This window comes from Dendrobates tinctorius, unplaced genomic scaffold (genome assembly GCF_039654945.1).
Source record: "Dendrobates tinctorius isolate UK_male_01 unplaced genomic scaffold, ASM3965494v1 ptg000196l, whole genome shotgun sequence".
In the NCBI taxonomy this organism is placed as follows: domain Eukaryota; kingdom Metazoa; phylum Chordata; class Amphibia; order Anura; family Dendrobatidae; genus Dendrobates; species Dendrobates tinctorius.
This window is the reverse complement of record NW_027361863.1, coordinates 2,308,601-2,324,514: the sequence shown is the minus strand read 5'-3', so window position 1 is coordinate 2,324,514 and position 15,914 is coordinate 2,308,601. Positions and strand designations below refer to the sequence as shown.

Here is a 15,914-nt window from a genome sequence, read left to right as displayed (position 1 = left end):
AAGATGTCTGGATGAGGTCTATATTTGATCAAATATTTTCTGTTTCATCACTCGCTTTTTCCTCGCAAGCATTGTCATTTTGCCAAATCCCTCTCACTAAACTGTAAGATAATGACCGGTACAACTAAATAAATAGACTGATTTATTAAGTGCAAAGGCAGATAAAGTCATACAGTCGGCAGACCAACTGTCTAAATCCTTACCACTGTCTTATGTTTGGTGATAAAGAGATGAAAATATTGGAACTGTGCAACTTATTCTTTGGAAAAAGAGTTGAGAGGAGAGGGAGGAGGTGAGGTTGGGGTTGTATACGTTTAGAAAAAGGAGTTGTTTTTCTGAGGGGGTTGCTATTTAGGGAAAAGAACATTCTTGAGATCTTAAAAACCTCTCTGATTCTAAAAGTTGTTGCTGACAGATTTGTTATTCTTATTATGTGACAGTAGTTATTAAGGTGAATGGGGAATTCTGAAATGCTCCATCCTTTAATAAAAATGGTATTTTCTTTATGGCAAATAAATTATTTTTATTCAACTTTGATATACTGTACGTTCTGTATCAATTCTTGTAAAAGGAAACTTTTACTGTTTACTTCAATTGAATACACAGTTGTATGCTCATTGCAAGACACAGCTGTGATAACCACGCTGTAGCTGTATGAGCCATACACCAACGTGTCCAGCATTTGACCAGAACACTGGAAGTAAACAAAGAAGGTTTCTATAGTTATGTAGCTAGAGTTAAGCAAAAAGATTCACTAGACCCTGGTACGGAATCAACATCAGTTCCCAGTGGCAGCCGCATTTCCTCGGTTGTCGCTTGCTTGAATGCTGGCATTTTGGGCACCTCTTGTGATTATGTAGGAGTGGTGAAGTTGATGGTCTGCTCCCTGACACTCTAAAGGGTTAAATGTATTTGTTGTTTATGTATGTTATAAAATGATGAAACCCACTGGGGCTGCAGTTAGCTTTGACAGGGTTAACTGTAATGGCTGGCCCAGTTTGGGAGGGGAAGCTGAGAGTTAGTGGCAAGACCTGGAACTGACAGAGTCAGTCAGTGTGTGGAGAGCAGTGTGTGAAGCAGAAGGCCTAAGTCAGAGGACAGTGTGGGCTTAATACTCAAGGGAGTGGATTGCCGAAAATACCCTTCATTGTGATTCTGTATAATGGCCTGTGGCAACCTCAAGATGGACGTCGGGGGCCTGGGGCGTACTCAGCCTGTGAAGTTACAAGGAAAGATGGACTTACACTACATGGGGCGAAAGGTATTGCAATCAAAATATACTGCTAATGGTGGAGAGGATTCCCTAGGGCTAGAGAAGCCAGTGAGAGGGACATTCTACTACATTCTACCTGTACTGAGAACCAGTGCTGAAGTTGTGTCTGGTACCTGATGGAAAGATGACAACCCGTTGGGGCTTATCCTCTACATCTGCCTGTAAATACTGAAAATACTGCCACTCACCAAGTAAAAGTTTGGTTGATTTTATGAATCTTGTGTCTCCTGGATTAATTGCTGCCCTGGTTCTAGAAGAGGGATTCCTGGAGTCAGAAGAAGATGTCTGCAGCACCTCACACACAGCAACACACCAGGACTGGGACACGAGTTGTCTGTAGGATGCCAAAGCAAGTGGGAAAAGAAGCTCGCCCACGACTATCTCGATTGGGCACCTTACAATTATGTGACTTGGACTCTGGAAAGACCAGAGGTCTAGTAATTTCAAGAGCTGCGCAGGATGCCAGCCACGGAAGTTCACACGGTCCAGCTCCCTCGGAGTATCGATATTGGCACAATATTAGGATCATTTTGCTCAACACTACACGCGATCAAAGTCTTCGGGTAGACCTAGCCTAATCCTAGAGTCCTCCTAGCAGATCAGGTCCCTTACAGGTGCGTCTGCAATATCGGCACCACCTGTAGTTACGCCCAAGCTAAGCATGTATGAAATACAAACCTACCTGTTCTTTCCAATTGTCAGGAAGTGGTAAGTGGTCACAAGGTCCTCCATGTTTTTCATTGTAAGAGAAGACCATATTAAGATCAGGAAAATTTCGGTTCAGATCTACATCATTGAAGTTATTTCTCCCAGTTAGATATCCATTAGTGTCTGGCCCCTGTGAAGAAGACAGTTGTTTAATAGATGGTATCAAATATTTTTTGATGTGTATAGAGGTTTTTAGATACACTGATTAACTTTGATATTGTAAAACCAAAATTGAAAAGCTGTGGAATCATTGAAATCACAGAATCGATACTGTGAGCAGCCTGCGGGTATAAATGTGTTACCATGACCTGCAGCATCTCTCATATCAAGCACATCCAGGATGTCATTGGTTGCCAATTGCAAAGGGAGCTGCCAGCAGCTGATGTTGATGATTTTCCCTAGTGGCAGAGCATTCCTTAAACAACCATTTATAACCTCACTTATAGCAGCCAAGGCTTGTAAGTGCGGGGAACTCTGCATGTGGTGCTTATAACCCATACTAAATAAATCAAGATATTTCTAAATTTTGTTTCCATTTTTTCATCATTTGCAGATCATTAACATGTCCATGAATTCCATAATTCCACTATTTTTCTTTCTTGGTGTTGCAATTTTAATGTTGCAGATTGAGGTTTTTGTTCAATCTTTTTCAAATTTTTTTTATTATCTTTCATATCAACATCTGTCGATTTGAACATGTCCAAGACATAAAAAGAACAGGAAGACACAAGGAAGCAGTGACATAAGGAGTTAAGCGATGCTTCTATATATAGAATTACAGAGATCCTTCTCATGAGGAGAGAAAATGCCTCTTACCCCCGTCATCAAGAAAGAATAAGAAGTCTCAGACTAGTATACTGCGGGTCTGACAATACACAGTATGCATGTAGTAAAATGACCTATTTAGGTCATAATAATAAAAATTTTAGTGTTTTCAAGCTTTTTTGTCATTTGTGATGATTTTTCTTCCAAAAACACTTCATGCTCTAACTCTACCAAAACAAAGATACGGGGGTTTATAACAAAATTAATGGTGTTCCCATAATGATGAAGCATTTAGCAAAAAAACAATTCCACTTGCACTGGTTTTCCATTCTGTATGTCAATTTTCCAAAATGTTCGAGTTGCGCTGAGAAAAAGGGGAAACTTTCAAGATTCCCAAAAGAGTTTGCAAATGCCCTGTGCACCTCCTGATACTTTAAAAAAACAATGCTTATAGAAGGTTTCTTGTGAATAACTCTGGGATCTAAATCTGTCATAACATGGAGCCATGAAATCCAATCACATATTCAGAACGTGGAAGAGGTGTACGGTTCGGGACAAGGACTTTTAGTAACACACTTTGTGCGCCACACTCAGGAACTTCCCCGAACACTAACATAAGCTGGCACGTATGGTTTGCATAAAACATAGAAGGGAATTAGATCAACCAGAGCTGGGCCCCCTATCCCTAAGGACCCCCTCATGCTCTATCCCAATAGTATGTAGTTGCTCTGGGTGATACAGTTTAGATGGGATTTTTTTAACTATACTGTAGACCCCAATGTTAACAAAAACGCAAGAATGTTGTGAAGTGGAGAAGGAATCAGATTTATCCAATAAGATACTTACTGTGTATTACATAGTTTCAGATTTGCCTTTGCTATTGAATGATGCAAAGTTTGTTGAAACAACAGTCAGCTGGGAAATTTCACAAGCCCAGAAACAGAAAGAAACAAGCAAGGGCAGCGACCGCTGCGACCAGGCTAGGCGGGTGAGGGGCCCGCTGAAGCCAGCCCGATGATGCACATTCAGCTGAAGTGTATTGCAACATACAAACCCATCAAGTCCGTGCGCCACAATAGGGGGCCATATACCTGGATAAGGGCTATATACCAGAATGGGGGTCATATACCAGGATGAGGGCCACATACCAGGATGGGAGCCATATACCAGGATGGGGGCCACATACCAGGATGGGAGCCATATACCAGGATGAGGGCCACATACCAGGATGGGAGCCATATACCAGGATGAGGGCCACATACCAGGATGGGAGCCATATACCAGGATGAAAGCCATATACCAGAATGGGGCTATATATCAGGATGAGGGCCACATACCAGGATGGGGGCCATATACCAGGATGAAGGCCATATACCAGAATGGGGGACATATACCAGGATGGAGGCCATATACCAGAATGGGGGACATATACCAGGATGGAGGCCATATACCAGAATGGGGGACATATACCAGGATGGAGGCCATATACCAGGATGGAGGCCATATACCAGGATGGGGGACATATACCAGGATGGGGGACATATACCAGGATACCAGAAAGGGAGACATATACCAGGACGGGGAACATACACCAGGATAGGGGACAGGCTTCCAGTATCTGTTGTTTCAGATGCTGCACAGGTGTGGTATATGGGGTACAAAGATACTGGGGCTATTCTTCATCAAAGGAAACCTCAATGCCACTGGATATCTGACATTGCTCCATGATGATGTGTTGCCCTCTTTATGCACTGAAGATGGCACCTTCCTTGAGTTTTTCCATCAAGATGGTGCACCACCACATTATGGGTGTCAGGTCCGAGCATTCCTACATGAACAGTTTCCTGGAAAGTGGATTGGTCGTCGTGGGCCAGTTGTATGGCCACCGATGTCTCCCGATCTGACCCCCTTAGACTTTTATCTTTGGGGTCATCTGAAGGCAATTGTCTATGCTGTGAAGATACGAGATGTGCAGCATCTGAAGCAACAGATACTGGAAGCCTGTGCTAGCATTTCTTCTGCGGTGTTGCTATCAGTGTGCCAAGAGTGGGAGAAGAGGGTTGCATTGACAATCCAACACAATGGGCAGCACTTTGAACACATTTTATAAGCGGTCATAAACTTGTAAATAACTCACGAAAGAATAAAGTTAGTTAAAACCAAGCACACCATTGCTTTTTTTGTGAAATTCTCATTGAGTTTGATGTGTCACATGACCCTCTTCACACTGGAAAAAAAAAGATGGATCCAAAATGGCCGACTTCAAAATGGCCGCTATGGTCAGCACCCATCTTGAAAAGTTTTCCCCCTCCCATATACTAATGTGCCACAAACAGGAAGTTAATATCACCAACCATTTCCATTTTATTTAGGTGTCTAGAGTCTGATGGGCCCCGATGCAAGATTTGGCATTTGGATATATATATATCGGGGGGGGCAGTTCAAATCTTGCATCGGGGCTCATCAGACTCTAGTTGCGTGGCTTGCGCCACTGTGGAAAAAAGCCATCCAACTATACAGAATTTCCAATACTCCTATCTGGACTCATTAATGCTACATCAACCCCTAAGGCTGGTTTCACATTAGCGCTTTTTAAGCGCACGCACGGCCGGGGGTAGCTCCGCCCCCGAGCTGGCTCTCTGCCCGGCGTGCCCGCCCCTTGCTTGTAGCGCCGCCTCCTAGCGCACAGCGGCGCCTGCGATCGGCGCACCCTATCTTTAGCATAGGGTGCGCAGATCGTGCGCAGGCCGTGCGCTAGTTGCGCTTTGACCTGCGCTGCGCACTTTTGACGGTGCGCCGTGCGCGCCAAAATCAAACTTTTCGGATTTTGGCGCGCACGGCGCACCGTCAAAAGTGCGCAGCGCAGGTCAAAGCGCAACTAGCGCACGGCCTGCGCACGATCTGCGCACCCTATGCTAAAGATAGGGTGCGCCGCTGTGCGCTAGGAGGCGGCGCTACAAGCAAGGGGCGGGCACGCCGGGCAGAGAGCCGGCTCGGGGGCGGAGCTACCCCGGCCGTGCGTGCGCTTAAAAAGCGCTAATGTGAAACCAGCCTAAGAAAGCAACAAATTTTCACTTTTGCTTTTCATTTTTTCCTAAAATAACCCAAACATTTCAATTTTCTGCAGACATACAGTAGCTGTATGAAGGGCTTTATTTTTTGAATGGCGAGTTCATCACCATTCACTTTACCATATAATGTACTGAAGAAAAAAAAGTGAGGTGAAAAAAAAACAAAAAACTCCACAGTAGCTTTGAGGTTTTATTTTTACATTGTTCATTATAGTGTAAAAATTACCTGGCAGCATTCTACAGGTTGGTACAAATTCACCAATGCATGTGAAGATTTTTATATTTTTTTTGAGGCTTAAAAAAAATTCAGAACTTTGCAAATCACCTTTATCTTTTTTATTTTTTGGTTCTGTGGAGTTTTATAACTGAGTTATTGATACTATTTTAGGACACATATGATGTTTTGATAGCTTTTTGTTGATTTTTTGTGGTGAAGTCCAGGGAGCAAAAAAGACAGACATGTTGGTATGTCGATTATTTATCTTTACACTGTTCGTGTTATGTGTTAAATAATTTTATATTTCCATACATGGGACTCCTACAATTGCTGTAGCACAAAATGTACAGTTTTTTTTTTTATTGAGGAAAACCGTGATTATTCACATCTTTAAGTTTATATTTGTAAAAACTATTTTTAATTTTACACTTTTCAGTCCAAATAAATCACTTGTACTGTATAGTACACTATTTTAGTATTTCAGTATATAGCACAAATCACTGTCTCCAATCAAGCCCAGCCTGTGGTTCAGCCTCACAGGAGCATCAAGGTGGCAGCGACAGTGGCCATTGCAGTCCTGGAAAGTCATGGGAGGCCAGTGGGTAACCAATCTGACAGCATTTAAGGTGTTAAACAATGACACCTGTTTGAGGTTGTGGACAGGTGTCTTTTATACTGATAACAAGTTCAAACAGCTGCCATTACTACAGGTAATGAGTGGAGGACAGAGGAGCCTCTTAAAGAAGAAGTTACAGGTCTGTGAGAGCCAGAAATCTTGCATGTTTCTTATGTTCCGCCATAGTTTGCAAAATAAATCTTGCCAAATCAGACAAGGTGATTTTCTGGATTTGTTTTCTCATTTTGACTCTCATAGTCGTGGTCGACCTATGATGTCAATTACAGGCCTCTCTCACCTTTTTAAGAGGGAGAACTTGCACAATTTTTGGCTGACTAAATACTTTTTTTTCCCCCACTGTATATGTCATGGAGTGTGAGAGGATGTACTGTATATACATTGGTATAGTATTGTACTAGTAAAAGTAAAACATTTTTGTTAACGTTTTCAGGCAATTTTCACTTTTTTTTCTAATCTTTTCAGTAGTTTTTTTTTTAACATCCATCTAATCATCCAGAATACTTTATAATTGTGCTGTGAAAGTTAGGATATACTGTCTGCATTATCAGATGCTGAAATTGATAATCCAAAAGGATTTTATTGCACTTCGTTTTACGGTAAAATGCTGCACTGGTCTCATTTTTGTCATTATCCAAGCAAGTAAAATATTCCATCCCATGGAAAACAATACGGCTGGAGTGAAGTTTCTGGTAGCAGAGAAACGCATTAGTACGTCTTCCGCCAATGGAATTTCCACATTAAATTCTAATACGTTCCTTATGCCGTGTGTATTAACACACAATTATACCATGTATGGCAGAATAAACATCTCTATTTTGAGACTTTTTATTGCTATTCATAAACATGGAGTGATTTATTCCATCGCTAAGATACGGATTTGGTTTTTGCATTCTCGTTATGGAAACATGTCCTTATTCTCTGTAAATCTGTCACATGCACCAGGGGGAAAAAAAATGGCAAGTGCCATGGAGACGGAGGAATATTAAAAGGAACACTTCAGGAAAAACAGACAGGTCCCATTTAGCAACCAATCAGAACTCAGCTTTAATTTCTGAAAATGCTCTGGGAAAATAAAACCTGAGCTCTGATTGGTTGCTATGGGCAACAAAAAGACTCTTACTGTTTTGATAAATGAGGCCTATAACAGGGCCTGAGGAGAGGAGACATGACACATAGATTCTCTCATTGGCTTCTTTATGTCATTCCACCATAACATTGGTGGGGTTGTGTGCCCTGAGACCACTACCAGTAACTAAAATGAAGAGGTTGAGGTTTTCCTCCAAACAGTACACCCCTTCATCCATCACCAGAGTCTCCCATTCATTGCAATAAATTATAATTCAATTGTAGTCTATAGGAGACTCGGAATAAGACTACTGCTGTGGCAGAGAACTAATAATGGCATCTTTTGACATATTATTAAACCTTCCCTTTAATTTCAGCTATGAAAGTAAAACATTGATTACTGAAATTTATTATTAAATGCTAAACCCACCATGTAAATTCATAGATATGATATAAAAAATATGTGGAGCGCCCGCCAGGGCAGTGGGGATACTCTGTATCGGGCCGCTTCTTAAAGGGGCAGTGTCACAGTGGCGGTGACCCGGTCCGAGGCCCTGGGCTTCTAATAAAAGGGGATATTTACAGGGGATGAAAACTAAAGAGCTTTTGTAAAGTGTTTGTGACGCCACCTGTGGTTTCTGGTCAGAGGTGACCAGCACTGGAGTGCAGATCCTCTGGGACTGACGGTGCGATGCAGCAGAGTTGGAAGAGCTCTCATCAAGCAGAGCTGTTGTCCCAGAGCAGTAGGTAGTATAAAGATGTGGAAAGAGATATTGATGTTAGATGTAGCAGTGCTGAGTGAGTATTGCAGGAAGAATTCAGAGGACACAACTGGGTGTAGTTCCAAAGCTTTACTCACAGTTTTGGTGCACACAGATGCCCACTTGGGACTGTGTCCTTCAGGTGAGGGGTCCAGCCAACTCCCAGGCAGATGAAGAACACCTTTCCTGCACAAGTATATGCCTTTCCTGGCCGTCTTACTGTGTTGGTTTGTCGCCTCTCCTGCCCTCACAGTCAGTGTCCCAGGCAAGCAGCCGCGGACCTTGTCGGATAACGTACTCTCTCCGTTTCCTTGCTCCCTTATGGCTGCCTTTCCGGTGAAGATAACTGTGGCTTGTGGCTGAGGTACCTAAAGGTGCCACTGCCTTCGGCTTTCTAGCTGAGTCTGTTATTCACACCACTAGGCTAGGGGCCGATAGACTTCTATGACCTGATCCCTCCACCTGACGTCTGTCAGCGTGGAACAAGCCCCACGGACAGTTTTGTCACTGCTCCATGCCTCTAGGATCCCTTCCTTCAGTTTCTTTCCCCCAGCCAGGGAGTTGCTTCACACACTTCTGTTCCCTTCTTCCCCTATGGGAAGACCGTCTACACACGTCCTTCACCTTCTTCCCCTACGGGAAGACTGACTAAACTTCCCTTCTATTCTCCCGCTCTGAACCCTCTAGCTCCACCCACCTCCCAACACCCCTTCCTAACCAGCAGGGATATAGGAGCACCTGCTGATATAGTGTGTGCTGGGTGCAGGTGTAAGAGTGCTGTTAGATGCCTCCATCTTACCTGGGAAGTGGGATACCACATCTCTGGTTGAGGTGCAGTACCTCTGTGGCGACTGTACCCTCAGGGGCGCCACATATGCATACAGATGTAGCATTTCTTAAAGGGGCACTCTTGGGTATGGAAGTTATCATGCATCCATGGTGATCTTCAGAATCAGATTGGGGGGGTCCAATAGAGATAGTCGAATGCTGCATTCGGCTGCTGGTCGGCATTCTCATAAGAATAAATGGAGCAGCAGTGTGCATGATCGACCACCGCTCAATTCAACCAGGTGTCTTCACAGCCCCGGTTCTCGGGTTTTGTGGTGATAGCAGCAGTGGGACCACAGCAATTTGGGAAATTATTCCCTATTTAATGGTTAGAGTATAACTTCCAAACTTGTGAATACCCCTTTAAACTAGAATCATAGAACCATAGAATGTTAGAGTTAGAAGGGACCTCAAGGGTCACCGTGTCCAACCCCCTTCTCAATGCAGGAGTCACTAGACCATCTCAGACAGATGTCTGTCCAGCCTCTGTTTGAAGACTTCCATGAACGAGAACTCGCCACCTCTCGTGGCAGCCTGTTCCATTCATTGATCACCCTCACTGTGAAAAAGTTTTTTTCTAATATCTAACCAGTATCTTCTCCCTTTCAGTTTCCTTCCATTGCTTCTCATGTTTCCATGTGCAAATGAAAATAAGGATGATCCCTCTGCACTGTGACATCCCTTCAGATATTTGTAGACCGCTATTAAGTCTTCTCTTAGCCTTCTTTTTTTGCAAGCTAATCATTCCCAGATCTTTTAAAGGGAATCTGTCACCCTATTTTTCGACTATGAGCTGCCGGCACCGACATAAGGGGCTTATCTACAGCATTCTTTAATGCTGTGGATAAACCCCCGATGTAACCTGAAAGAGAAGAAAAAAAAGTTATATTATACTCACTCAGGGGTGGTCCAGGTCCGGTTTTGGTCTGATGGGTGTCGCGGTCCGGGTCCGGCGCCTCCCATCTTCTAACGATGACGTCCTTTTCTTTGCTGCCTGTCATGTCTCCGGTGCAGGCGCACTGCTCTGCCCTACTGAGGGCAGAGCAGAGTCCTGCAGTGCGCAGGCGCTGGGAGAGGTCCGGCGCCTGCGCACTGCAGTATTCTGCTCTGCTCTCAACAGGGCAGAGCAGTGCGCCTGCGCTGGAGCACGACAGGCAGCAAAGAAAAGGACGTCACCGTTAGAAGATGGGAGGTGCCGGACCACAACACCCATCGGACCAAGACCGTACCGCCCCCCGTTGAGTATAATACAACTCCCTTTTCTTCTCTTTCAGGTTACATTGGGGGCTTATCTACAGCATTACAGAATGCTGTAGATAAGCCCCTGATGTCAGTGCCGGCAGCTCATAGTCAAAAAATGGGGTGACAGATTCCCTTTAATCATTCTTTGTAGGACATACTCTGCAGTCCGCTCACCATACTGGTAGCTCTCCTCTGAACTTGCTCCAGTTTTTCAATGTCTTTTTTACAATGTGGCGCCCAGAACTGGACACAGTATTCCAGATGAGGTCTGACCAAGGAGGAGTAGAGGGGGATAATGACTTCACGTGATCTAGACTCTATGCTTCTCTTAATACAGCCTAGAGCTAAAGAACTAATACACAAGGTATCACTATGGGGAAAAGTAACACAGTTTACTTTAGTTTTTCAGTAAAGTTTTGTCCTCCTGGTGCAGTTCACCCACATTTGCAGATGTAGACGAAAATCGCTGAATTCAGTGATCGGCTGTAGTGCTGTCGACATTGTGCCTGCGCTGCATACAAACAGCATGAGTGAGGCATCATTGGAGACTCAATGCTGGACTCAGGGAACATGTGTAAAACGGTTTGTTCTTTTTATTCTGAACTGCTCCTGGGGACAATAGCTTACTGACCCCCCCCCCCCAAAAAAAAAAACCCCTTTAACACTGTACACAACAAAAGCCAATGAATTTAGATAGTTATTGAGATACACTTCTGCATTGGGAAATCTTTATCTTCTATGGATGGCTACACCTGTAATATCGAGCAATGTTGCAAATGCTTTACGTATCTTTATTTGATCTTGAATCATATCTTGGCTTATTTTCCATTCACATCTAAAGCTGCATTACAAATTCTGCTGACTTGCCCTACAGTTGGCACTCCTTACTTCTGGAGGAGAACATGCTGCCTGCTTTCTTCCACTATAAAGACCCACGATCAACTAGACCTCCGCACATGTACATCAGGATACTCTACTGATTCAGAATTAGTATGACCTAATATCCTAGGGGGGGGTTAATGCACACTACAGCCAATATGTGCATGGATTTTGGGGGTTAATGCACACTACAGCCAATAAGTGCACAGATTTTGGGGGTTAATGCACACTACAGCCAATATGTGCATGGATTTTGTATGTCCTTCCAAGGCTTTGATGGGTCTTTGTCTAGTTTCCTCTCACGTTCCAACCCTATGGTGTTGTCCCTGATATTAGATATTGAAACAGGACTGTGGAATAGACAAAAAGTCCTGGGGGGCAGCACAGTTTTTCATTTGCACTGGCGGTATAGGAACAAAGAAGGACATATTGCTTGACAGCCTGCTCAACACCTGGAGAACACTTTGACTTGATTGATGACAACCTGTGCTGACACATTTTACACCAAGTGATAGACATTACTTCCGCTGCTCCTTTGAAGTGTTTTGCAACCAAATTTTTTTCATTTTCCACGATACCCAGCAGGGCAGAAGAAAAAGGAAACATTCTGTCACGGATGAGAGATAGAGATCTGTAATCATACCTGGTTGGCTGCTACTTCATATCCATCTGGATTCATAGAAGGCATGATATGTATCCTTGTGTTTTGGATTAGGTCAATGATCCTCTGATTGCCATTTCGATATTCCTCGCATAGAAATTCGGAAAGTTGAATGAGCAGCTCCCTACCCAGGATCTCATTTCCATGCATGTTTGCAATATACTTAAATTCCGGCTCCACTATAAAGAAAATGGAAGATATTTTTAATATTTCAGAACCTGATAAGAGGAGCTAAATCATGGGTTATATCTAGACAAATGCAATGGGGAAGGAGCTGCTATATTAGCCTGGATCAAGAAAAAGTAATTGGCACTATCGCTTTTATAAAAATATGTAATATACACTAAGTTGAGTCACTTTTTTTCAAATATTACAATTCATAAAATATACATCCTATATTGTACTGCAGAGCTAAACTCAATATTCTCCTGGTGTAGTCATTGTGTAGAAAAATTAAATTACTTGTCTTGTACTTATCCTGAGTTACGTCTTCTATAATACTCCAGAGCTGCACTCACTATTCTGCTGGTTCAGTCACTATGTACATACATTACATTACTGATCTTGTACTGATCCTGAGTTACATCCTGTATTATACTCCAGAGCTGCACTCACTATTCTGCTGGTGCAGTCACTGTGTATATACATTACATTACTGATCCTGAGTTACATCCTGTATTATATCCTGGAGCTGCACTCACTATTCTGCTGGTGCAGTTACTGTGTACATACATTACATTACTGATCCTGAGTTACATCCTGTATTATACTCCAGAGCTGCACTCACTATTCTGCTAGTGCAGTCACTGTGTACATACATTACATTACTGATCCTGAGTTACATCCTGTATTATACTCCAGAGCTGCAATCACTATTCTGCTGGTGCAGTTACAGTGTACATACATTACAATACTGATCCTGAGTTACATCCTGTATTATACTCCAGAGCTACACTCACTATTCTGCTGGTGCAGTCACTGAGTACATACATTACATTACTGATCCTGAGTTACATCCTGTATTATACTCCAGAGCTGCACTCACTATTCTGCTAGTGCAGTCACTGTGTACATACATTACATTACTGATCCTGAGTTACATCCTGTATTATTCCCCAGAGCTGCACTCACTATTCTGCTGGTGCAGTCACTGTGTATATACATTACATTACTGACCCTGTACTGATCCTGAGTTACATCCTCTATAATACTCCAGAGCTGCACTCACTATTCTGCTGGTGCAGTCACTGTGTACATACATTACATTACTGATCCTGAGTTACATCCTGTATTATACTCCAGAGCTGCACTCACTATTCTGCTGGTGCAGTCACTGTGTACATACATTACATTACTGATCCTGAGTTACATCCTGTATCATACCCCAGAGCTGCACTCACTATTCTGCTGGTGCAGCCACTGTGTACATACATTACATTACTGATCCTGAGTTACATCCTGTATTATACTCCATAGCTGCTCTCATTATTCTGCTGGTGCAGCCACTGTGTACATACATTACATTACTGATCCTGAGTTACATCCTGTATTATACTCCATAGCTGCTCTCATTATTCTGCTGGTGCACTCACTGTGTACAGTGGGGAAAAAAAGTATTTAGTCAGTCAGCAATAGTGCAAGTTCCACCACTTAAAAAGATGAGAGGCGTCTGTAATTTACATCATAGGTAGACCTCAACTATGGGAGACAAACTGAGAAAAAAAAATCCAGAAAATCACATTGTCTGTTTTTTTTTTCATTTTATTTGCATATTATGGTGGAAAATAAGTATTTGGTCAGAAACAAGCAATCAAGATTTCTGGCTCTCACAGACCTGTAACTTCTTCTTTAAGAGTCTCCTCTTTCCTCCACTCATTACCTGTAGTAATGGCACCTGTTTAAACTTGTTATCAGTATAAAAAGACACCTGTGCACACCCTCAAACAGTCTGACTCCAAACTCCACTATGGTGAAGACCAAAGAGCTGTCAAAGGACACCAGAAACAAAATTGTAGCCCTGCACCAGGCTGGGAAGACTGAATCTGCAATAGCCAACCAGCTTGGAGTGAAGAAATCAACTGTGGGAGCAATAATTAGAAAATGGAAGACATACAAGACCACTGATAATCTCCCTCGATCAGGTGCTCCACGCAAAATCCCACCCCGTGGGGTCAGAATGATCACAAAAACGGTGAGCAAAAATCCCAGAACCATGCGGGGGGACCTAGTGAATGAACTGCAGAGAGCTGGGACCAATGTAACAAGGCCTACCATAAGTAACACACTACGCCACCATGGACTCAGATCCTGCAGTGCCAGACGTGACCCACTGCTTAAGCCTGTACATGTCCGGGCCCGTCTGAAGTTTGCTAGAGAGCATTTGGATGATCCAGAGGAGTTTTGGGAGAATGTCCTATGGTCTGATGAAACCAAACTGGAACTGTTTGGTAGAAACACAACTTGTCGTGTTTGGAGGAAAAAGAATACTGAGTTGCATCCATCAAACACCATACCTACTGTAAAGCATGGTGGTGGAAACATCATGCTTTGGGGCTGATTCTCTGCAAAGGGGCCAGGACGACTGATCCGGGTACATGAAAGAATGAATGGGGCCATGTATCGTGAGATTTTGAGTGCAAACCTCCTTCCATCAGCAAGGGCATTGAAGATGAAACGTGGCTGGGTCTTTCAACATGACAATGATCCAAAGCACACCGCCAGGGCAACGAAGGAGTGGCTTCGTAAGAAGCATTTCAAGGTCCTGGAGTGGCCTAGCCAGTCTCCAGATCTCAACCCTATAGAAAACCTTTGGAGGGAGTTGAAAGTCCGTGTTGCCAAGCGAAAAGCCAAAAACATCACTGCTCTAGAGGAGATCTGCATGGAGGAATGACAATGTGATTTTCTGGATTTTTTTTTCTCAGTTTGTCTCCCATAGTTGAGGTCTACCTATGATGTAAATTACAGACGCCTCTCAACTTTTTAAGTGGTGGAACTTGCACTATTGCTGACTGACTAAATACTTTTTTTCCCCACTGTACATAAATTACATTACTGATCCTGTACTGATCCTGAGTTACATCCTGTATTATACTCCAGAGCTGCACTCACTATTCTGCTGGTGCAGTCACTGTGTACATACATTACATTACTGATCCTGAGTTACATCCTGTATTATACTCCAGAGCTGCACTCACTATTCTGCTGGTGCACTCACTGTGTACATACATTACATTACTGACCCTGTACTGATCCTGAGTTACATCCTCTATAATACCCCAGAGCTGTGCTCACTATTCTGCTGGTGCACTCACTGTGTACATACATTACATTACTGACCCTGTACTGATCCTGAGTTACATCCTCTATAATACCCCAGAGCTGTGCTCACTATTCTGCTGGTGCAGTCACTGTGCACATACATTACATTACTGGTCCTGTACTGATCCTGAGTTACATTCTGTATTATACCCCAGAGCTTTATTCACAATGCTGGAAACAGTTGACAAGCTAGTTACTATTAACATTTCTAACAACGTAGCAGAGCTCCTATTGTGTGGAGGGGAAGGTAAATCTTCATGCACTATACTGTATTTTTATGCAATGTTTGGTTTAACAATTGCTTCGTAGATTTCAATTCACCATCAAACTCAAGGAAAGCAGGAAGAGTTCACCTCTGAAGTATAATGCAGCTGTATTAAAGGTTGAAACCCACCTCGATAAGTAAGGCCCCCAAACACTTTGGACTAAAATTGGCCAAACCTGCCTACATCATTGTGATTGGTCAACATTCTAATGTGTGCCGGATGA

General features: G+C 43.1%; 1 protein-coding gene across 1 annotated transcript in view; it reads right to left on the bottom strand.

The window, feature by feature from the left end:
• Positions 1-15,914, bottom strand: part of CPN1 (carboxypeptidase N subunit 1) — a 60,346-nt gene that overhangs the window by 29,560 nt on the left and 14,872 nt on the right. Inside the window, exons 2-3 of the mRNA XM_073552787.1 lie at positions 12,090-12,286; positions 1,956-2,111 (exon numbers count right to left, since the gene is read on the bottom strand). Coding sequence (XP_073408888.1) covers positions 1,956-2,111; positions 12,090-12,286 — 353 coding nt within the window. The remainder of the gene's footprint in view (positions 1-1,955; positions 2,112-12,089; positions 12,287-15,914) is intronic.